Source organism: Triticum aestivum, chromosome 4B, assembly GCF_018294505.1.
Source record: "Triticum aestivum cultivar Chinese Spring chromosome 4B, IWGSC CS RefSeq v2.1, whole genome shotgun sequence".
Taxonomy (NCBI): Eukaryota; Viridiplantae; Streptophyta; class Magnoliopsida; order Poales; family Poaceae; genus Triticum; species Triticum aestivum.
Window position 1 is genome coordinate 67,881,741 of NC_057804.1, and position 22,921 is coordinate 67,904,661.

Here is a 22,921-nt window from a genome sequence, read left to right on the forward strand (position 1 = left end):
GGGCAGCTTGCGAAGGAACCAGCAAGGCCACCACCTTTGGGCTTGAGAGCTCTGACACCATCGACAATGTTAAAGACCAAGATTTGAAGAGCACATGCATGGTAGCATGCGACTCCTCACGAAGATTGACGACCCACGGGTCCACGTGGGATCAAATGACAAAGACCCCTGGCAAGACTCTTGCCGGGGACGACTCCAAGGCCCCCGGCAAGCCTTGCCGGGGACGGTCGCTGGACCATGGCCAGGCCCGTGCTCGGCAGGGTTCCGCCACCTCACCACCACTCCAACGCGGCGATAAGCATTCCAACAAAGCAGACGCCTATGTGGCGGCATGCAGATCTTCGTGGAAGCCCACCATGCTGCCAACACAACAGCTGGTTGGCTAGCGTGGCGCTGCATGCCTCGTTGACCCATACGCGTGGCGAGGCAAGGGGAAGCGGCGAAGGACGGGATGGCCTCTGTTGCCGTCCCCAATAAAGCAAGAGGACAGGTAGGCATCGCATTAAATGCGTTTGTCCTACGTTGATCGAGCGATAAGCTCGTATCGCTGTAGCTTGCCACCTTCTGTGTGCCATTGTGGCAACCCCTTCGCATATAAAAGAAGGCCCAAGGCACATAGAGAGAGGATTCAGACTTTTGGACAAAGCATGCATCATAGCTAGTTCAAGAGCCCAAGAACACGCATATAACCAGATAAAGCAGGACTAGGGTATTACGCATCTTTGCGGCCCGAACCTAGATAAAAATCCTCTGTGTGCTAACGACTCGACCTACTCTTCGCGCAGCTAATACCCTGCCGAACATAGAAGGGATCCTTGTGAACCCATAGGTGATCGGTTTCCCCGACATATGATCTGATCGTGGAGGTGAATATTTGAGTTACGAGTTTGGTCTTCATTTGAAACAACATGGGATAGTTTCACAACTGACGCCACCTGGAACACCACAGCGAAATGGTGTGTCCGAACGTTGTAACCGTACTTTATTAGATATGGTGCGATCTATGATGTCTCTTACTGATTTACCGCTACCGTTTTGGGGTTATGCTTTAGAGATGGATGCATTCACTTTAAATAGGGCACCATCAAAATCCGTTGAGACGACGCCTTATGAACTGTGGTTTGGCAAGAAACCAAAGTTGTCATTTCTTAAAGTTTGGGGCTGCGATGCTTATGTGAAAAAGCTTCAACCTGATAAGCTCGAACCCAAATTGGAAAAGTGCGTCTTCATAGGATACCCAAAGGAAACTGTTGGGTACACCTTCTATCACAAATCCGAAGGCAAGATATTTGTTGCTAAAAATGGATCCTTTCTATATAAGGAGTTTCTCTTGAAAGAAGTTAGTGGGAGGAAAGTAGAACTTGATGAGGTAACTGTACCTTCTCCCTTATTGGAAAGTAGTTCATCACAGAAATCAGTTCTAGTAATTCCTACACCAATTAGTGAGGAAGTTAATGATGATGATCATGAAACTTCAGATCAAGTTACTACTGAACCTCGTAGGTCTTCCAAAGTGAGATCTGCACCAGAGTGGTACGGTAATCCAGTTCTGGAAGTCATGTTACTAGACCATGGTGAACCTACAAACTATGAGGAAGCGATGATGAGCCCAGATTCCGCGAAATGGCTTAAGGCCATGAAATCAGAGATGGGATCCATGTATGAGAACAAAGTGTGGACTTTGGTGGACTTTCCCGATGATTGGCAAGCCATAGAAAATAAATGAATCTTCAAGAAGAAGACCGATGCTGACGGTAATGTTACTGTCTACAAAGCTCGACTTGTTGCGAAAGGTTTTTGACAAGTTCAAGGAGTTGACTATGATGAGACTTTCTCACCCGTAGCGATGCTTAAGTGTGTCTGAATCATGTTAGCAATTGCCGCATTTTATGATTATGAAATTTGGCTGATGGATGTCAAAACTGCATTCCTGAATGGATTTCTGGAAGAAGAGTTGTATATGATGCAACCAGAAGGCTTTGTCGATCCAAAGGGTGCTAACAAAGTGTGCAAGCTCTAGCGATCCATTTATGGACTCGTGGAAGCCTCTCAGAGTTGGAATAAACACTTTGATAGTGTTATTAAAGTATATGGTTTTATACAGACTTTTGGAGAAGCCTGTATTTACAAGAAAGTGAGTGGGAGCTCTGTAGCATTTCTAATATTATACGTGGATGACATATTGTTAATTGGAAATGATATAGAATTTTTGGATAGCATAAAGGGATACCTGAATAAGAGTTTTTCTATGAAAGACCTCGGTGAAGCTGCTTACATATTGGGCATCAAGATCTATAGAGATAGATCAAGATGCTTTATTGGACTTTCACAAAGCACACACCTTGATAAAGTTTTTAAGAAGTTCAAAATGGATCAGTCAAAGAGAGGGTTCTTGCATGTGTTACAATGTGTGAAGTTGAGTCAGACTCAATGCCTGACCACTGCAGAAGATAGAGAGAAAATGAAATTCATTCCCTATGCTTCAGCCATAGGTTCTATCATGTATGCAATGCTGTGTACCAAACCTGATGTGTGCCTTGCTATAATTATAGCAGGGAGGTACCAAAGTAATCCCGAAGTGGAGCACTGGACAATGGTCAAGAACATCCTGAAATACCTGAAATGGACTAAGGATATGTTTCTCGTTTATAGAGGTGAAAAAGAGCTCGTCGTAAACGGTTACGTCGATGCAAGCTTTGACACTGATCCGGATGACTCTAAGTCGCAAACCGGATACGTATTTTTATTGAATGGAGGAGCTGTCAGTTGGTGTAGTTCGAAGCAAAGCGTCATGGCGGGACCTACGTGTGAAGTGGAGTACATTGCTGCTTGGGAAGCAGGAAATGAAGGAGTCTGGATGAAGGAGTTCATATCCGATCTAGGTGTCATACCTAGTGCATCGGGTCCAATGAAAACCTTTTTTGACAATACTGGTGCAATTGCTTTGGCAAAGGAATCCAGATTTCACAAGAGAACCAAGCACATCAAGAGACACTTCAATTCCATCCGTCATCAAGTGTCAGAGGGGGACATAGACATTTGCAAGATACATACAGATCTGAATGTTGCAGACCCGTTGACTAAGCCTCTTCCACGAGCAAAACATAATCAGCACCAAAGCTCCATGGGTGTTAGAATCATTACTATGTAATCTAGATTATTGACTCTAGTGCAAGTGGGAGACTGAAGGAAATATGCCCTAGAGGCAAGAATAAAGTTATTATTTATTTCCTTATTTCATGATAAATGTTTATTATTCATGCTAGAATTGTATTAACCAGAAACTTAGTACATGTGTGAATACATAGACAAAACATATTGTCCCTAGTATGCCTCTACTTGACTAGCTCGTTAATCAAAGATGGTTATGTTTCCTAACCATAGGCAAGTGTTGTCATTTGATAAATGGGATCACATCATTAGGAGAATGATGTGATGGACATGACCCATCCGTTAGCTTAGCATTATGATCGTTACAGTTTCATTGCTACTGCTTTCTTCATGACTTATACAAGTTCCTCGGACTATGAGATTATGCAACTCCCGAATACCGGAGGAAAACTTTGTGTGCTATCAAACTTCCAACGTAAATGGGTGATTATAAAGATGCTCTACAGGTGTCTCCGAAGGTGTTTGTTGGGTTGGCGTAGATCAAGATTAGGATTTGTCACTCCATGTTTCGAAGAGGTATCTCTAGGCCCTCTCGGTAATACTCATCAGTATAAGCCTTGCAAGCATTGTGACTAATGAGTTAGTTACGGGATGAAGTATTACAGAATGAGTAAAGAGACTTGCCGGTAATGAGATTGAACTTGGTATGATGATATCGACGATCGAATCTCGGGCAAGTAACATACCGATGACAAAGGGAACAATGTATGTTGTTATGCGGTTTGGCCGATAAAGATCTTCATAGAATATGTAGGAGCCAATATGAGCATCTAGGTTCCGCTATTGGTTATTGACCGGAGATGTGTCTCGGTCATGTCTACATAGTTCTCGACCCCGTAGGGTCCGCACGCTTAACGTTCGATGACGATATGTATTATGAGTTATGTGTTTTGATGACCGAAGTTTGTTCGGAGTCCCGGATGAGATCACGGACATGACGAGGAGTCTCTAAATAGTCGATACGAAAGGATTGATATATTGGACGACTATATTCGGACACTGGAAGTGTTCCGGAGAAGTTTTAGATAAAACCGGAGTGCCGGAGGGTTATCGGAACTCCCGAGGGAACTAATGGGCCTCGATGGGCCTTAGTGGAGAGATGGAGGGGCGGCCAGGGCAGGACGCCCCCCCTTGGGTCTGAATTGGACTAGGAGGGGGGCCTTTCCTTATCCCTCTCCTTCTCCTTCCTTCCCCCTCTCCCCCTCTTGGTGGAATCCTACTAGGTCTAGTAGTCCTAGTAGGACTCCCCTCTTGGGGCGCGCCTACAGGGGCCGGCCGGCCTCCCCCTTGCTCCTTTATATACGGGGGCAGGGGCCACCCTAGAACACACAAGTTTCTCTCCCAATCGTGTGCGGTGCCCTCCTCCACCGTTACACACCTCGATCATACCATCACAGTGCTTAGGCGAAGCCCTGCGCCGGTAACATCACCATCACCGTCACCATGCCGTTGTGCTGACGAAACTCACCCTCGTCCTCAACTGGATCAAGAGCACGAGGGACGTCATCGAGCTGAACGTGTGCTGAACACGGAGGAGCCGTACATTCGGTACTTGGATCGGTTGGATCACGAAGACGTTCGACTACATCAAGCGCGTTATTGAAACGCTTCTGCTTTCGGTCTACGAGGGTACGTGGACACACTCTCCCCTCTCGTTGCTATGCATCACCTAGATAGATCTTGCGTGATCGTAGGATTTTTTTCGAAATTGCCGCCTTCCCCAACATGATAGCCTACCTAGCCCCCAATAGATCTCAGGTAGCATCCCTTGTTGGTGAGACAAAGCGTTTACTATGGCTAGGTAGGGAATTTGCTATGTGAGTAGTGAGCAGAACCATGTAAACCACAGACTAGCTCAGATGGGCCGCACCCTACCAAAAGTTGCAGTGTGGATTCGTATGACACGTGCACAAGTCAAGCCCTTGTGACTGTAATGATCCCATCTAATTAATGAAAGTTCAACTCACAAAAAAGTCTTAGATTTTGTGTTTTGGCGCATGCAAACAAAGTTGCTTTAAAAATGTGGAAAATATTGTGATACATCAATGCTAGTAACACCAACTATCCACTTACAAGTTATAATGCAGTATTTCATACACCAACACAACACAAAATATTACAAAGACGATACATGCTCGATAAGTCTATCAATAGCCGGTAAAGAAGATACAGTATTTCATACATCAACACAACACAACATATTACAAAGACGATATATGCTTGATAAGTCTATCAATAGCCGGTAAAGAAGATACATTATTTCATACATCAACACAACACAAAATATTACAAAGACGATATATGCTCGACAAGTTTATCAATAGCCAGTAAAGAAGACCCACCAGTTTCCAAGCACGACGCTACGTTTTTCTGAAGTTCTCTTGCTTTTTTCCTAGCCACTTCCCCTTCCCTCTCATTCATAAGCTTCTGAATTGCCCCCGTGATTTTGTTTCTCTCTGGCTTGCCCTCGAGCTCAAACCCTACACCCCATACTGCCTCCACATATCTTGTGTTCATCATTTGATCCGCAAAGTGAGGCATGCAGATCATTGGGAGACCCTCGCTGATGCTCTCCAATGTCGAGTTCCAGCCGTTGTGGGTCCAGAACCCACCCACTGCAAAGTGGGCCAGCACCTCCTGCTGCGGGGCCCACGGGATCACCTTGCCTCTGCCCTCCACCGCACGATCAAACCCCTCCGGCAGGCCTGGTCCGTCCGATCCCGGCACGAGGTCCCGTCGGACAACCCAGAGAAAAGGGTGGCCGCTGTTGGCCAGTCCCCACGCGACCTCCGAGAGCTCGACGCCATCCATGGATGCCAAGCTCCCGAAGCTCACGTACAGCACGGACCCCGCGACCTGCTTGTCCAGCCATTCCATGCAGCTACGGTCCTCGCGCAGCAGGCTGCTCCCGGTGCTCCGGGAGGAGAGCTTGTGGAGCGGGCCGGCGGCGAGCACGAAGGCCACGTCCAGTTCGCGGCGTATCCTGTCCAGCTCGGCGGTCTCCAGAGCGTCGGACGTGTTGACGACGAGGCCGGAGGAGTTCCTCACGGTTTCAGAGGCTCGGGCTAGAACCTTGCGCACCATTTCGTGGTCTCTGCTGCTCGTGCGGAATAGGTCCCTGACACGCAGCGGCGGCAGCTCTTTCACCGGTGTGTAGAGCTGTGATTCTGAAACACATGGATCACAATAACATTCAATCAGCAAAAGCTTAAGGTGCAGAACATGCATGGATCACAATACATGATCAGGTGCAGATCTCATCCTAACATGCATGGAGTAACTATATTGGCTTTACTGACCTTTTGGAGGTAGATAACCGTTGTGGTGGAGCATGGGATAGGCTAGGAAGCAGCTGAAGCAGGCGGCGCTGCCGGTACGCAGCACCATCGTCGGGAGCCCGAGCGCCGAGGCGGCCTTCTGCACGGCGAGGAGGTTGGCGTCGATGAACAGGCACGCGGCGGGGGGCTGGCCGTCGTCCGCGAGGACGGACGCGAGCACATCGCGGACGGCCAGCGACGCCTCCATGGCGGCGTTCATGGCGAGGATGATGGGGATGATGCTCCCCGAGGCGGCGACGTCGGCGGGGATGCCGTCGGGCACGGCGACGAAGGTGAACTCGGGGTGGAGCGCGGGGTCCAGCGCGTTGAACTGGGTGTGGAGGACGGTGACGGCGAGGCCTCGGCCGTGGAGCACGTCGGCGAGCTGCAGCATCGGGTTGATGTGGCCCTGGAACGGCAGCGGGAAGACTAGCACCCGACGCGCGTGCTGTCGCCGGACGTCGCCACGGAATACTTCTTGGACACCGGCCATTTTGCTGATGCTCGGGCTGTTTGATCCGATCTTAGCAAGCTGGAATCGCCAAAATCTCCATGAGTTTTTATAAACACTCACAGTTCTCACTTCTTAGTTCGTACACACATGTTCTGACTTCTTAAACACGGGAGGGGAGTTGGTGCGGACTGTGGAGTGATCACCTACCGTAAGGAAAAAGCAGTGGCTGCACCGCACCATGCTACAGTGATACGGAAGGGGAAAGATGAAGCGAAAAAATGGACACTCGTCGACGCACAGTGATACGAAAGCCGGCCATCCAACCATGTCCTCGTGCAATTCAAATCGGATTTGGACAAGCATGATGAATTTCATGCACACGATGGAATAAACTTAAGTTTGGACATAAAACGATATTTCATCCGTTTAACTAAAACTTAAAACAAAACTATCTTGGAGCGGATGATGACCACGTACGCGTGGTTGCCTGGCCAGTGGCACCGCCGTCTTCATCCATGTTGTCATCGTTGGAGTAGTGCTTCTAGCGGCAGAAGGGCATGGGGGCTCGGCAGCCGCCTGCCGCTTGCGGAGGAGCCGCGCCGCTTCCTCTTGCGTTGTGTAGAGGGCAGCCACGTCCAATGCCGACCCTAGCCAGGGTGCCCTGGCTTGCGCCACCTCACTGATATGCGGTCTGTCTTGTGCCAGGTCAGTGATCCGCGGCATGGCCTTTCCTTTAACCATAGACCACACCCTCCTTGTTCTAACTCCCATGTCCAAAGCCAACCTTCTAAAATCATCCCTATCTTTATATATACTAGAAATATTGATTCATCCGCGTGCGACTTGGACTTGGGGTTTGGGCGACCGGCGACGACCACGATGAGAGGATATTGCTCCGCGACACCGTGTCGGATGGCAGTGGCCGCCGGACTTGCCGTGAGGTTCCCGGGCACTACCATCTTTGTCTCAATCCAGCCGGATGATGAGAAGAGACGAGACCGCTCCCGGGAGGGGAAGGTATGTCTCCATTGGTGCTATGAAACTAAGAAGCGCGAACATAGTACTTGGGAACAGATCTAAACTTGGATGGAAGCATGGAAATTTGAAATTGGGTCAAAAACTAATATTACCTCCAAGATTGGGAAGCATGGAAATTTGCAATCAGGTCAAACTTGGATGGAAGCAGTTGATGGCAACGGGGACGGGGATGATTGGGGATGACTCCACCATCCCCGCCCCGATCCCCGCCAATCCCCATACCCGTGATCCCCGTGAAGCTTCGCGGGGACAAAACGCCCCATCCCCGTTGATATCTGGTACCAAGTACCCGTCGGGTATCCATGGGGATTTGAAAACTGACTGGGATAGGTGAGATTGGAGAAGACATGGTTGTTGGAAGAGGTAGAGAAAAATAATTTTGTGAAGTATCTAGGTATTAATCTATATATTCTGCATTTATAGTACGAATGACATAGTTTTCGGGTATCCATGGAGCCCCACGGGGGGGATTTTATACCCATCCTCGCCCCGCAAGACTAAACACATGGGGCTAATTTATCCCCCATCCCTGCTCCATGACGGGTAAATCCCCGTGGGTACCCGTCCTCACGGGAATATTACCATCTTGAGGAAGCACCTACAGTGTACCTGTTAGAATAAATCCGAGGCACTCCGTCGATCATCCGAGGACCAAGCAATCACACGAGCACGACACCGAGATTTGTTAACGAGGTTCACCGATATGGCTACATCCCGGGGCTTGACTACGGGCGCTCCTCCCCGTGACACCATCACAATACCGCACCCGGCCACCCGGGTGCCGGCACACCCGCCGGCTCCCCCTTGCACGCATGTGCTATTATGTTGGCATAGGTTACAATGTGTGTCTACCCCCGCTATATAAGAGAGGCCTAGGATACAAGTGTCCTACTTGGACACGACTCCATACCCTATAAACACAATACAACTACAAGTCCAACTGTAACCTACCTTGTACACTATATTCGACACAACTCCAACGAACTCCACCTTGGCGAATATACTCCATCACCTTGAATGTGTCCATGCGTCAAACTTCCATGTACATTGGACTTGAGTTTATCCCATGAGCACCGCTGCTACTCAAAGACTCCATATGACTCCACCTGCAACTTGTAGTCCCTTCTTTTCTTGACCACAGTCAACACTCGAGCAAAATTAAGTTCCTCATTACTCTACATTGTGCTCCCAACTTCCGGAGTATCCGTCAACGCCATCACACACCGATCACTGACCTGCGTGAAAGTGAACAACTCATATATTGGGTGTCACATATAAGAGTTACCTGAACTCAACATCACCGCTCCTTTCTTGCCCGCCTGTCTGAAACTTAAAAGAATTTCACCATTGCTTGTAGTCATCCCGAGTCAAATTCGCAGTTGTCTCACCACATGTATGACCACCAGAGCCCTGGTCCATCTCCATACACCGTGCGTACCGCACGCCTCTCCGCTATTACCGCGTCGAGCCTCCGCTATCCCGGTCGAGTCTCAAGGGTCGCAAGACCACACCACTCAACCCCCACTGCAGAGTACCATCGATCATCACCGACCGATGACGAGTTTTACGCTTCCATCAGACCCTTGGGCTCCAGTCTGAACTACGCGTCACTCGCTTTTCCCCGCTGAATAGGCTTCGATTCCCTGGATCCTTACACCGTAGCCCCTCAATCCAGCTCCACCTTCAACATGACTCCATGGTAGATGATCAGTCCACCCTCGCGCCTCATCGACTTCAAGCTCCGTGTATACACCACCTTGAATCAATCCCGCGCCATAGTCTTGTCAAAGCCACACAAGCCCTTGGACCTGCGCCACGTGTTTCCACGCCCAGAAGTCGGCCACCATCAGCATCACGCTCCTATGTCGCCGTCGCCGATCCCGCACCGTCTTCTGTACCAACCGACTTGCGTCGATCCGTCAGACTGACAAGTCTGACCTAGCCGAATTACCCCGACTGCGACCATCTGCAACTCCTCACAGTCCTCATCGTCCGTCTGGCTTGACATCCCGCAACGCCTTCAAGCATCCCTGTTGTGCCAACAAATTTTCACCATTGTCTGCCATAACCCAAGGTTTTCAATTCTGTCGAACTTCTCCACCTCAAACCTGGTACCCGTTGGCTCCATGGTTCTTTGTACAACCGACCTGTGAAAAAAAAATACCGAGCACTCTTTCCGTGATCCCCAAGTACAGCAAGTATACTAGTTGCAAATCCAACAAGATAGCTTCTGGTCTTCACGTGGAGTAGCTCCCTTGCACAACTTCAGATGCTAGCTTTGCTTGCCCAAGTCATTGCCTTCTAACGATGGATGCTTTTCTTTTGAAGTGTGCCTTGATGTTTGCACGTCCGCGTCACGGCCACGGGGAGAACGCCTCTTCTCCAGGGACTCGGTCCCTGTTTTTTATTTCCAAACAAATCCACATGCATGCAACCCTACCGAGCAGCCAGCCAGGCGTACGTGCCTGGGCGTCGTCCCAGACTCCTCCGCTGGCTCGGACAGCCCCACCTGGGCCAGCCCGCCAGCACCAGCCCCTGTTGGGCCACGCAGCCGTCTGCCGCTGCGCCTTCCGTGGCCGCCTGGCCACGTCTGCGTCGTCCGTTACGCCGCCGCCGCTCAAGCGGATGGATCCATCCGATCCGGTTACGACCACAACTCGCTGACATTGCTGTTCCTTGACTTCTTCCGATCGATCTCAACCGTGCCAACACGTATTGCCTTCACGATACCGATCTAAAATCAAGTTTTCCTCTCGATCAACAACCAGCGACTTCTCCGTAGAACCTAGCTCTGATACCACTTGTTAGAATAAATCCAAGGCACTCCGTCGATCATTCGAGGACCAAGCAATCACACGAGCACGACACCGAGATTTGTTAACGAGGTTCACCGATATGGCTACATCCCCGGGGCTTGACTACGGGCGCTCCTCCCCGTGACACCATCACAATACCGCACCCGGCCACCCGGGCGCCGGCACACGCCGCCGGCTCCCCCTTGCGCGCCTGTGCTATTATGTTGGCATAGGTTACAACGTGTGTCTACCCCCGCTATATAAGAGAGGCCTAGGATACAAGTGTCCTACTTGGACACGACTTCATACCCTATAAACACAATACAACTACAAGTCCAACTGTAACCTACCTTGTACACTATATTCGACACAACTCCAACAGTACCCGTCCCCATGATTCGCTTCAGCAACGCCCGGTGGTGTTCACCGGCGCCCAGAGGTTCCCCCCGTTGCTCATGGCTATACGATGCATTTCTTCAGTACAAAAACAAGGCTATAGATGCATTTCTTCACTATAAAAACAAGGCTACAACCGGCGTGCTCACGCGCACGTTGTTTGCATGAGCTCACGTACGTCAGTGGCAGCGGCCATGTCGTTGCGGTGTCGACATCATCGACACCGCTAGTCATAGCGTTGCTGGCGTGGTCACCGTCGACGCCGCTTCCGCGGAGACGCATAGCAAGTGTTCGATGAAATGTTTCCATACATAAGTTTTACTCCGCTATATTTAGGGGATGGTTAGGTACGGCCAAAACTTAGTGAAGTAAATTTACTCCATTAAAGGTTTACTTCACCGACGATTTCACTATTTTTTAGGAGATCAGTTAGAAATGCCCTTATACACACGTGGAGGGAAGCTGGTGTGCAGTGAGAACCTATCGTAGCCAAATGATGCTATAAGGACTGTTTGAGATAAAATATGATGGGTGAGAAGGAAGTCCGGCCGGCAAACGTAGGCACTTTGCTTTGCAGTCTGGCTGCTATTTTCATTTCCTTTTCGTCACAGATGACACTTGTTTTGCGAAAGCCCTAATCCGAGCTCGAGCTCAAATGCCCTTGGTGTCTCAAAAAGATGAACAGCAAAAATTCTGAATTTTATGGTAAACATTGAGAAATTTTTCGAGTGCCAATTTTGATCATCATATCACAATTATGGAAGCCGTGGCAAAAAAGATAAAATCAGCACTCCAAAATGCTTCTAAAAGTAGCATCTTCGGAGCATTTTTTTTCCATGACTTCCACCGATGTTATTCTATGATGAATATTTGCAAACACTCAAAACATTTCTTAATGTTTTCTACAAACAAATTCAGATTTTTGTGAACTTTTTTACATATCCTTTTGATTCCGGGCTCATTTGAGCCCGAGCTAAGAAACTCAACGTCCATCGTTTTGCGCTTATTTGTAAGCAATGTACGTACGTCCTATTATATTTAACTTAAAGGATCGATTACAGGCAAAGTTGGCTGGTTTTTGTTCTTTGGTCAGTTCACTGGCCACAAATTTCTTCCAGCCGATTTGATCAAGCATTCGTTGTAGGTGGATTTGGTCAAGCATTTTGGTTAATTAATCGATCAAGCATTTGACTATAGGCTGCTCTAGTCCAATACTGCCAAGCTAGTCTCCTTTGTACGTGGATTACGTGCTGCTTCAAGCCAGACGAGAAAGTCGACTGAAACTGAAAGAGATTTCAGGTGACTGAAGAATTGCAAAATCGATTAACATATGAATTTCATTTTGAGTTCGTAACACAAAATTAAGCACAATACAAACCCGTTCAGCCCATAGTTCTTGGGCTAAGTCCGCAGACGGATGTGGTGTCCGGTTTAGAGGTCGGCGTTGGAGATGCCCTTATTATGAATCATTAATTCCTTGTCTTGGTGGATGATGATGAGGCTATGATAGATGTGAGTGGACTGGGCAAGCCTGATTATTCAAATGTATTTACAAACAGGCCAGCTTACCAAATCAGTTGCTATTTTTTAGTTGTGCAAGGTCTACGTGTTTGATTCCTTCCACCTCATGCTATCAAATACTCCAGAAGTGGTCAAGAGGGAGAAAATTTGATCAAGCATTTGAATCCTTCCTTTGGACGAGAACTCTCTCCTCAAGTAATTCACACCTTTTTAGTTTGTAGCATTTGATAAATGGATTGTTTGTTCATACTTTAATATTGTTTTACTACTTGAAAAATCATTTGAGTAGTAAATTACTTTTCAAATTTCTAAGCATTCTGCTGCACCCGTTGCAACACGTATATATATAGGCCCACATTGTCTCCGTTCCTAACTACTCCCTCCGTTTTTAAATATTTGTCTTCCTAGAGATTTCAACAAGTGACTACATACGAAGCAAAATGAGTGAATCTACACTCTAAAATATGTTTACATGCATCCGTATGTTGTAGTTCATTTAAAATGCCTAGAAAGACAAATATTTAGGAACGGAAGGAGTATAAGTCTTTTTAGAGATTTCAATACGAACTACATATGGATGTATATGGACATATTTTAGAATTTAGATTCACCCATTTAACGGTATGTAGTCCGCATTGGAATCTCTAAAAAGACTTATATTTAGGAACAGAGGGAGTAAATATATATTTGTGGACGTTGTGTGTGTAGGGGTGGAGGGGGGGGGGGAGGGAGGCGAACTGAATATATTGCTCGAAAGCGGACAAAGCCAAGAGTCACCCCTTAGAGCAAGCCATAAATAAATGAAGAGGGGACAGTAAATACAATACAACAGATAATTTTAGGCTATTTGTGTTACCAATATGTATACTCCTGCCTCATATAACATCAAAATACAACTCAATATCAACAATCGAAGGCTTAATTTGGCATTGCAGTGAATTATGATAACCTTTTCCTAGCCAATTTTGATGTTTAACTACCTTTTTATACCATAAGTCTAGTAACCCAAACCTAGCCTAAGAGAAAGTAAGCCACTTATCCTATCAACAATCGAAGGCTTAATTTGGCATTGCAGTGAATTATGATAACCTTTTCCTAGCCAATTTTGATGTTTAACTACCTTTTTATACCATAAGTCTAGTAACCCAAACCTAGCCTAAAAGAAAGTAAGCCACTTATCCTACAGGCGGATTAGCTAAAGGGGACCTGAATTTTCAATCTAAGAGTTCCACTAACATCCATCCAATTTCATTCGTCTTTTTCCAGTATGATTTCAACAGATAATGATGAATTCTATCTAAAGCTAATTAGGGAGTTTTATTATCTTGGTTTTGTTTGGTTCTTTCTTGCTTTTCATCGGTCATTTTGTTTTTCTCTGTTTCTTTCTCGGTTTTCATTGTTTTCATTCTTTCGCGTTGGTTTCTTCAGTTTTTCATTTTATTTGTTTTTATTGGGTTTCTTCGTTTTTTGTCGATTTTTTTCGGTTTCGTTTTTGTTTGACACATGTTAACTATGTTTTCAGTACACATTCAACACTTTTCGTATACATAAGAAATAATTTTTAGATGCACGTTTAACATTTTTGAAATATATGATTTACATTTTTGAAAACTTATATCTTCTTATGTCTAGTTTTTTCATACACATTGTACATTTTTTTGTATATAGCTAATACATTTTTCTAATACATGTTAAACATTTTTCAAATACAAGATTAACATTCTCTTTAATACATGGTCATCATTGTTTTGTACACTTTTTTTTTCAAATGCTTGATTAATTTTTTTCAAATACAAGATTAACATTTTTTAATACATTATCAATAATTTTTCTATGCACATTTAACATTTTCAAATCTTTGATTAACATTTTTCAATTTTAATACATGGTCAACTTTTTTCAAATGCTTGATTAACATTTTTCAGACACTTATTTAAAAATAATAATTCAAATGCTTGATTAACATTTTTTAAATACATGATTAACTTTTTGCAAACAGATTTTTTTTTTGTATACATGAGAAGCATTTTCTCTATACATATTACTATTTTTCAGACGCTTGGTTACCATACCATTTTGTTTTTCAATTTTTTTATGTAAAGTGATTTTTATAAATTTTTTATAATATAGAATATTTGGAAATGAAATAATAGTAAAACATTAAAGAAAACCCGAAAACAAAAACATGAAAAAACAAGGTTGTAGCGTCCCGCGTGCATGGGCCTGCCCATCTGCGCTCTCTCAAGGCTTCCCTACGTCTCGCTATAAGCGAGACATAGGGGGCGCCCCATCAAGGTTCGCGCTGGATGAGTGAGCAAAAGTATTCGCTGGTTTCAGCCTCCCTCGGAACAATTGTGTGCTCGGAAACCGTCATTAGTGTTCTTTACTAATAATGCATATTCCTACCTCACATAACATAAAACTACAACTCTATGTCAACAATCAAAGGCTTAATTTGGCATTGCGGTGCATTATGATAACCATTTTCTAGCCAGTTCTTGTATAGCCTTTTTTAGTATACTGTACTATACTAGATGCAGTAACCCAAACTTAGGAACAAAGCAAGCCACTTATCAATTTATCATAGAGACGGATCAGCTCAGGGGACCCAAATCTTCAATCTAAGAGTTCCACTAACATCCATCCATCCAATTTCATCCGCCTTTTGCAGTTCCAATTTCAACAACAGATAATGATGAATTCTATCTTATAAGCTAATTATATAGGGAGTTTTATTAGTTATCGCGCGCTGGTCTAACAAATTTGCTGTTGCCGATGGAGCTCCGTAGGAAGGTAACCAGCAGCTGTGCATAGAGTAGGGAGGCGCGGTGGATGCAGGCCAAGATAGGCTTCCTGCGCTCATCCCTCTCACGCCGGCAGGGGCAGATCCTTGGCCTTGTCGGGGCGATAGGGGGCGATGGTCATGGGCTCCAGGAGCAGCGGCAGCAGCTCGTCCTGGATGCACTTGTACATCTCCCTGCAGTGCGTGTCAGACGATCTTGGCTAGGTTGGAGGTCTCCTGCATGGCCCGGAGGACCTCCTCCTCGGCCACGACGGGCTTGGCCTCGGCGGCGAGCACCTTGGACAGCTTCTCGGCGTTCTCCTCCAGCTGCCACTGCTGGTCCTCGAACAGGACCTTGGCGATGGGCAGGTTGGCCTTCTCCGACGGGTAGGTGCGCACCTCGTCGCCGAACATGTAGTAGGCGAAGGCGTAGGAGCGGGCCAGCACCAGGCGCGACGCCAGCAGGGTCCGGTGCGCGCGGGCCATCCAGCTCGCCTCCCGGATGAGCGGCCGGATGGCGGTGGCCGACTCCAGCAGCACGCCCTCTTCTGGATGGCCGGCCACAGATCCGTCTGCTCCACCTTCTTAGTTCTTACACGTACACATGCATGTTCTGACTTCTTAAACACGGGAGGGGAGTTGGTGCGGACTGTGGAGTGATCACCTACCGTAAGGGAAATTAGTGGCTGCATCCCACCATGCTACAGTGATACAGAAGAGGAAAGATGAAGCGAAAAAATGGACACTTGTTGGTGAACAGTAATACGGAAGCCGGCCATCAAACCATGTCCTCGTGCAATTCAAGTCGGATTTGAACAAGCATGATGAATTTAATGCAAACATGACGGAATAAACTTAAGTTTGGACATAAGATGATATTTCGGCCGTTTAACTGAAACTTAAAGAAAACTATCTTGGAGCGGACGATGACCTCGTACGCGTGGCTGTCTGGCCAGTCGCACCGCCGTCTTCATCCGTGTTGTCATCGTTGGAGTAGTGCTTCTAGCGACGGAAGGGCATGGGGGCTCGGAGCCCTATCCCGCAGCCGCCTACCGCTCGTGGAGGAGCCGCACCACTTCATCCTGCGTTGTGCAGAGGGCCGCCTCGTCCAATGCCGACCCAGCCGGGGTGCCCTGGCTTGTGCCACCTCACTGATCCACGATCTGTCTTGTGCGAGGTCACTGATCCGCGGCACGGTCTTTCCTTTGGCCATAGACCACACCCTCCTTGTTCTAACTCCCATGTCCAAAACTAACCTTCTAAAATCATCTCTATCTCTATATATACTAGTAATAGCGATCCATCCGCGTGCAAGGTGTGTGTGCGATTTGGACTTGGGGCTTGGACGATCGACTGCGGCAACGATGAGAGGACGCCGCTCCGTGACACCGTGTCAGATGGCGGTGGCCTCCGGACTTGCCATGAGGTTCCCGGGCACTACCATCTTCGTCTCAATCCAGCCGGACGATGAGAGGAGACGAGGCCGTCCCTCAACAGTTAGGGGAAGGTACGTCTTCGTTGGTGCTATGAAACTAAGAAGCACGAACATAGTAGTTGGGAACAGATCTAAACTTGGATGGAAGCATGGAAATTTGAAATTATGTCGAAAATCTAATATTACCTCCAAGATTGGCAAGCATGGAAATTGAAATCAGGTCAAACTTGGATGGAAGCACCTACAGTGTATCTGCACCTCAATGTACTAGTTCAGTGGCGCAGCGATTCGCTTCAGCAACGTCTGGTGGTGTTCACCGGCGCCCAGAGGTTCGCCCCGTTGCTCATGGCTATACGATGCATTTCTTCAGTACAAAAACAAGGCTATACGATGCATTTCTTCACTACAAAAACAAGACTAGAACCGGCATGGTCATGGGATAGTTATCGGCGTGGTCACCATCGACGTCGCTAGCCCCGGAGACGCATAGCAAGTGTTCGATGAAATAGTTGAGCCATACATAAGCTTTACTCCGTTATGTTTAGGGGATCGATTAGGTACAGCCGAAACTTAATGGAGTAAATTTATGCCACTAAGGCTTTGCTCCACCGGAGATTCCACTATTTTCCGGGGATCAATTAGAAATGCCCGAGTTGATGCGCAGTGAGAACCTATCGTGGCCAAATGATGCTACAAGGACTGTTTGAGATAAAATAAGATGGGCGAGATGGAAGTCCGGCCGGCAAACGTAGGCACTTTGCTTTGTAGTCTGGCTGCTATTTTCGTTTCCTTTTCGTCACAGATGACACTTGTTTTGCGAAAGTCCTAATCCGAGCTCGAGCTCAAATGCCCTTAGTGTCTCAAAAAGATGAACAGTAAAAAAATTCTGAATTTTTTGGTAAACACTGAGAAATCTTTCGATTGCTTGCAAATTTTGATCATCATATCACAATTATGGAAGTCGTGGCAAAAAAGATAAAATCAGCACTCCAAAATGCTTCTGAAAGTAGCATCTTCGGAGCAATTTTTTTCCACGACTTCAACCAATGTGATTCTATGATGAATATTTGCAAACACTCAAAACATTTCTTAATATTTTCCACAAACAAATTCAGATTTTTGTGAACTTTTTTACATATCCTTTTGATTCCGGGCCCATTTAAGCCCGAGCTAAGAAACTCAATGTCCGTCGTTTTGGGCTTATTTGTAAGCAATGTACGTACGTCCTATTATATTTAACTTAAGGGATTGATTACATGCAAAGTTGACTGGTTTTTGTTCTTTGGTCAGTTCACTGACCACAAATTTCTTCCAGCCGATTTGATCAAGCATTCGTTGTAGGTGGATTTGGTCAAGCATTTTGGTTAATTAATCGATCAAGCATTTGACTATAGGCTGCTCTAGTCCAATACTGCCAAGCTAGTCTCCTTTGTACATGGATTACGTGCTGCTTCAAGCCAGACGAGAAAGTCGACTGAAACTGAAAGAGATTTCAGGTGATTGAAGAATTGCATAATCAATTAACATATGAATTTCATTTTGAGTTCATAACACAAAATTAAGCACAATACAAACCCGTTCAGCCGATAGTTCTTGGGCTAAGGCCGCGGAGGGATGCGGTGTCCGGTTTAAGGGTTCTCGTTGGAGATGCCCATTATGAATCATTCCTTGTCTTGGTGGATGATGATGAGGCTATGACAGATGCGAGTGGACTGAGCAAGCCTGATTATTCAGATGTATTTACAAACAGGCCAGCTCACCAAATCAGTTGCTATTTTTTAGTTGTGCAAGGTCTACATGTTTGATTCCTTCCGCCTCATGCTATCAAATACTCCAGAAGTGGTCAGAGGGAGAAAATTTGATCAAGCATTTGAATCCTTCCTTTGGACGAGAACTCTCTGCTCAAGTAATTCACACCTTCTTAGTTTATAGCATTTGATACATGGATTATCTGTTCATACTTTAATATCGTTTTACTACTTGAAAAATCATGTGTGTGTGTGTGGGGGGGGGGGGGGGGGGGGGTTACCGGAGGGAGAGTTCTCCGAACTGAATATATTGCTCGAAAGCAGACAAAGCCAACAGTCACCCCTTAGAGCAAGCCATAAAAAATGAAGAGGGGATAGTAAATACAATAGAACAATTAATTTTAGGCTATTTTTGTTACTAATATGTATACTCCTACCTCATATAACATCAAAATACAAGTCAATATCAACAATCGAAGGCTTAATTTGGCATTGCAGTGAATTATGATAAGCTTTTTCTAGCCAATTTTGGTGTTTAACTACCTTTTTATACCATAAGTCCAGTAACCCAAACCTAACCTAAGAGAAAGTAAGCCACTTATCGTAGAGACGGAGTAGCTAAAGGAGACCTGTATTTTCAATCTAAGAGTTCCACTAACATCCATCCAATTTCATCTGTCTTTTCCAGTATCGATTTCAACAGATAATAATGAATTCTATCTAAAGCTAATTAGGGAGTTTTATTATCCCGGTTTTGTTTGTTTCTTTCTTGGTTTTCATCGGTCTCTTTGTTTTTCTTTGTTTCTTTCTTGGTTTTCACTGTTTTCATTTTTTCGCGTTGGTTTCTTCAGTTTTTCCTTTTATTTGCTTTTTTGGGTTTCTTTGTTTTTTGTCGATTTTAGTCGGGCTTTTTTTGTTTGACACATGTTAACTATGTTTTCAGTACACATTCAACACTTTTCGTATACATAAGAAATATTTTTTAGACACATGTTTAACATTTTTGAAATATATGATTTATATTTTTGAAAACTTATGTTTTTTTTGTCTAGTTTTTTCATACACATCGTACATTTTTTGTATATAGCTAATACATTTTTCTAATACACGTTAAACATTTTTCAAATACAAGATTAACATTCTTTCAAAACATGGTCATCATTGTTTTGCACACTTTAACATTTTTTTTCAAATGTTGATTACCATTTTTTAATACATTGTCAATATTTTTTATATACACATTTAACATATTTGAATCTTTGATTAACATTTTGAAAGTACAAGATTAATTTTTTATTGCATGGTCAACTTTTTTTCTATACACATTTAACAATTTTCAAATACTTGATTAACATTTTTCAAACACTTATTTAAATATTATTTCAAATGCTTGATTAACATTTTTTAAATACATGATCAACTTTTTGCAAACACATTGTATATTTTTTGTATACATTTTTCATATACATGAGAAACATTTTCTCTATGCATACTTAACATTTTTCAGATGCTTTGTTACCATTTTGTTTTTCAAATTATTGATGTAAAGTGATTTTTATAATATAGTATTTATTTTGAATATTATGAAGTATAAACAATAGTAAAACATTAAAGAAAAACCGAAAACAAAAACATGAAAGAACAAGGTTGTAGCATCCGGACCCGGTGCGCATGGACCTGCCCATCTGCGCTCTCCCGAGGCTTCCCTACGTCTCGGTATAGGCTAGACATCTCTACTCCTAATGTCTCAGTTGGTAGGTCGCGTTCCGGGTTTTATTTTCGTCCCACCTCACCTGGTCTTTTTTGGTACTTCTTTGGTACTTCCTCCCACCTCCCACCCGTTTTATTTCGCTATTTTTTTTTCGTCCCTCTCCCACCCCACCGGTTTAGTTTCGCGTCACCCTCTCACACAACGAAAAAAATCTTAACGGATCATAACTTTCCATGCTGGTGCAAGTTATCTCTACTCCTAATGTCTCAGTTGGTGTTGGTAGGTCGCGTTCCGAGTTTTATTTTCGTCCCACCTCATCCGGTCTTTTTTGGTACTTCTTTGGTACTTCCTCCCACCTCCCACCCGTTTTATTTCGCTGGTTTTTTTTCGTCCCTCCCCCACCCCACCGATTTAGTTTCGCGTCACCCTCTCACACAACGAAAAAAATCTTAACGGATCATAACTTTCCATGCTGGTGCAAGTTATTTTTAGTAATGTCTTTATGTGAAAGAATCAATCACGATCAATCTCTAAATATCAAATCTAAATTAATTAACCTTACCTTAAATTGCTCAATCACATTAATTAAGAAATAAAATAACCGATTTTAAGAAAATATCTACTCTTAATGGAGGGTATTACATACCAAACATAGGTACGTCATTAGCTCGCTTCCTTCCCTTCTCTTCCCTTCGTCCCTCAGTCCCATGCTCGTGGCGCTGAAGTGGCATCGACAGGCGATGGTGGCGAGGACAGCACGTGGCAGCCCCTGAAGCACGAACACGACTGCACCTCGGGTCTGCCGTCTCCCAAGATATGGGTGAATTCTCGTGATGCCCACCCTAAACCCTCACGTCCTACAAATTCCTTAACCTCTACCATCTCGATTTCGTCCATGCTCTGATCCAAATGACGATGCAGCTCCGGCCGATTGACAATGGAGGTTTGCCATCCTTCCTCTCAGCACCCACTCCTGGAGGAACGACACGCCATGCCGATCGAACCCGGTCGAGATCACTCACCAAGATTGCTATTCGGAAGTTTTTTGTCAAAAAGTGAAGAGTGGGACGGGATCTGCACTTTTGTTAACATCTCTACTCCTAATGTCTCAGTTGGTAGGTCGCGTTCCGGGTTTTATTTTCGTCCCACCTCACCCGGTCTTTTTTGGTACTTCTTTGGTACTTGCTCCCACCTCCCGCTCAGCCGAGACGGTTTATTTTCGTACTCCCTCCCACCTCCCAGGTAGTTCCCTCCACGCAAAAAAATCGAACCAACCAATCTCTACTCCTAATGGAGCAGTTGGTAGTCTTCGCCGGTCAATTTTCGTCCCACCACTTTCGTCCGGTTTTTTTTCGTAGGTTAACTGTCGTAGATTTTTTTTGTCGCCTCCCCCACTTCATCGGTTTATTTTCACTTCACCCTCTCACACAACGAAAAAAACTGAACGGATCAGAACTTTCCATACTGACGCAAATTATTTAGTAATGTCTTTATGTAAAAGAATCAATCACAATCAATCTCTAAAGATCAAATCTAAATTAATTAATCTTCATAATGTTTGTTTTCTTTCGAATCACGTCCATAACTTTTCTTCCTTGTTTGGGCAGAAACTGTTTGGTAGCAGAGATTAGGAAGCTTCCTATGAGTGTAGTAATAGGAAGTATTCTTTTTCTTGATGATTCGTTTCCATGCATGATGATAGTAAATTATGCCAACATTCACCACTATTTATCAATGTCATCAATCGTATCCATTTCTACCAGTTTTAAGGGAATCTGCTCGCTATGTCTTTTTTAAGGGGATCCGCTCGCTAAGTCGTCGTCGCATGTTATTTTCACAAACAATCTCTACTCCTAATAGAGCAGTTGGTAGCCTCGTACGGTTTATTTTTGTCCTCCTCCCACCTCCCCTGGTTTTTTTCATCCTCTCTCCCACCTCACAATTTCGTTGGTTTTTTTGTCGGTTTTTACTCGCCCCCTCCCACCTCCCAATTTCGTTCGGTTTTTATTCGTCCCACCTCCCACCATCCCCTCGTACTACTATTTTCTTGCAAACCAATAATTTCCTAACATACAAAAGATCACAAATATATCTTTCCTTACCCGAACCAATCGCGCCCTACATCAGTGCATTTCTTTATTAAGAAAACTAACACGTAAATCTTAACGCATTGCAAACAAATCCCATTATGGATCTAATTAATTTATTATGGAATCTATACGTGGTCGCATTGGTTCTTTTCCTCTCCACTCTTTCCTTGCAAACCACTAATTTCCTAACATACAAAAGATCACGAATCTATCTTTCCTTATCCGAATCAATCGATCCCTACATCAGTGCATTTCTTTATTAAGAAAACTAACATGTAAATCTTAACGCATTGTAAAGAAATCCCGTTATAGACCTAATAATTTATTATGGAATCTGTACGTGGTCGCATCTCTCCTCTCGTGAAAAAATCGCATCCATCTCCCGTTAAAAAGGAAAAGAGAACATGAACGATCAATCCCACACCCTGCATCTCAGTAGCAAAAAATCGCCCCCGCCTCTGCT

The 22,921-nt window shown here is 45.0% G+C and overlaps 1 protein-coding gene across 1 annotated transcript; it reads right to left on the bottom strand.

Annotated features, from left to right (window-relative positions):
* Window positions 1-5,314: 5,314 nt before the first annotated feature.
* On the bottom strand, window positions 5,315-7,045 carry LOC123094436 (DIMBOA UDP-glucosyltransferase BX9-like). The gene is made up of 2 exons (XM_044516443.1): window positions 6,471-7,045; window positions 5,315-6,338 (listed from the first exon to the last, which is right to left on the bottom strand). The coding sequence occupies exons 1-2, from the start codon at window positions 6,979-6,981 to the stop codon at window positions 5,458-5,460; spliced, it is 1,392 nt and encodes a 463-aa protein (XP_044372378.1). The 5' UTR covers window positions 6,982-7,045; the 3' UTR covers window positions 5,315-5,457.
* Window positions 7,046-22,921: the final 15,876 nt, after the last annotated feature.

Bases quoted from the DNA above. Each gene is read 5' to 3' on its own strand.
- LOC123094436 (XM_044516443.1), bottom strand. From the start codon at position 6,981: ATGGCCGGTGTCCAAGAAGTATTCCGTGGCGACGTCCGGCGACAGCAC. The intron at 6,339-6,470 runs GTCAGTAAAGCC...CATGTGTTTCAG, and splicing joins CGGTTATCTACCTCCAAAAG to AATCACAGCTCTACACACCG.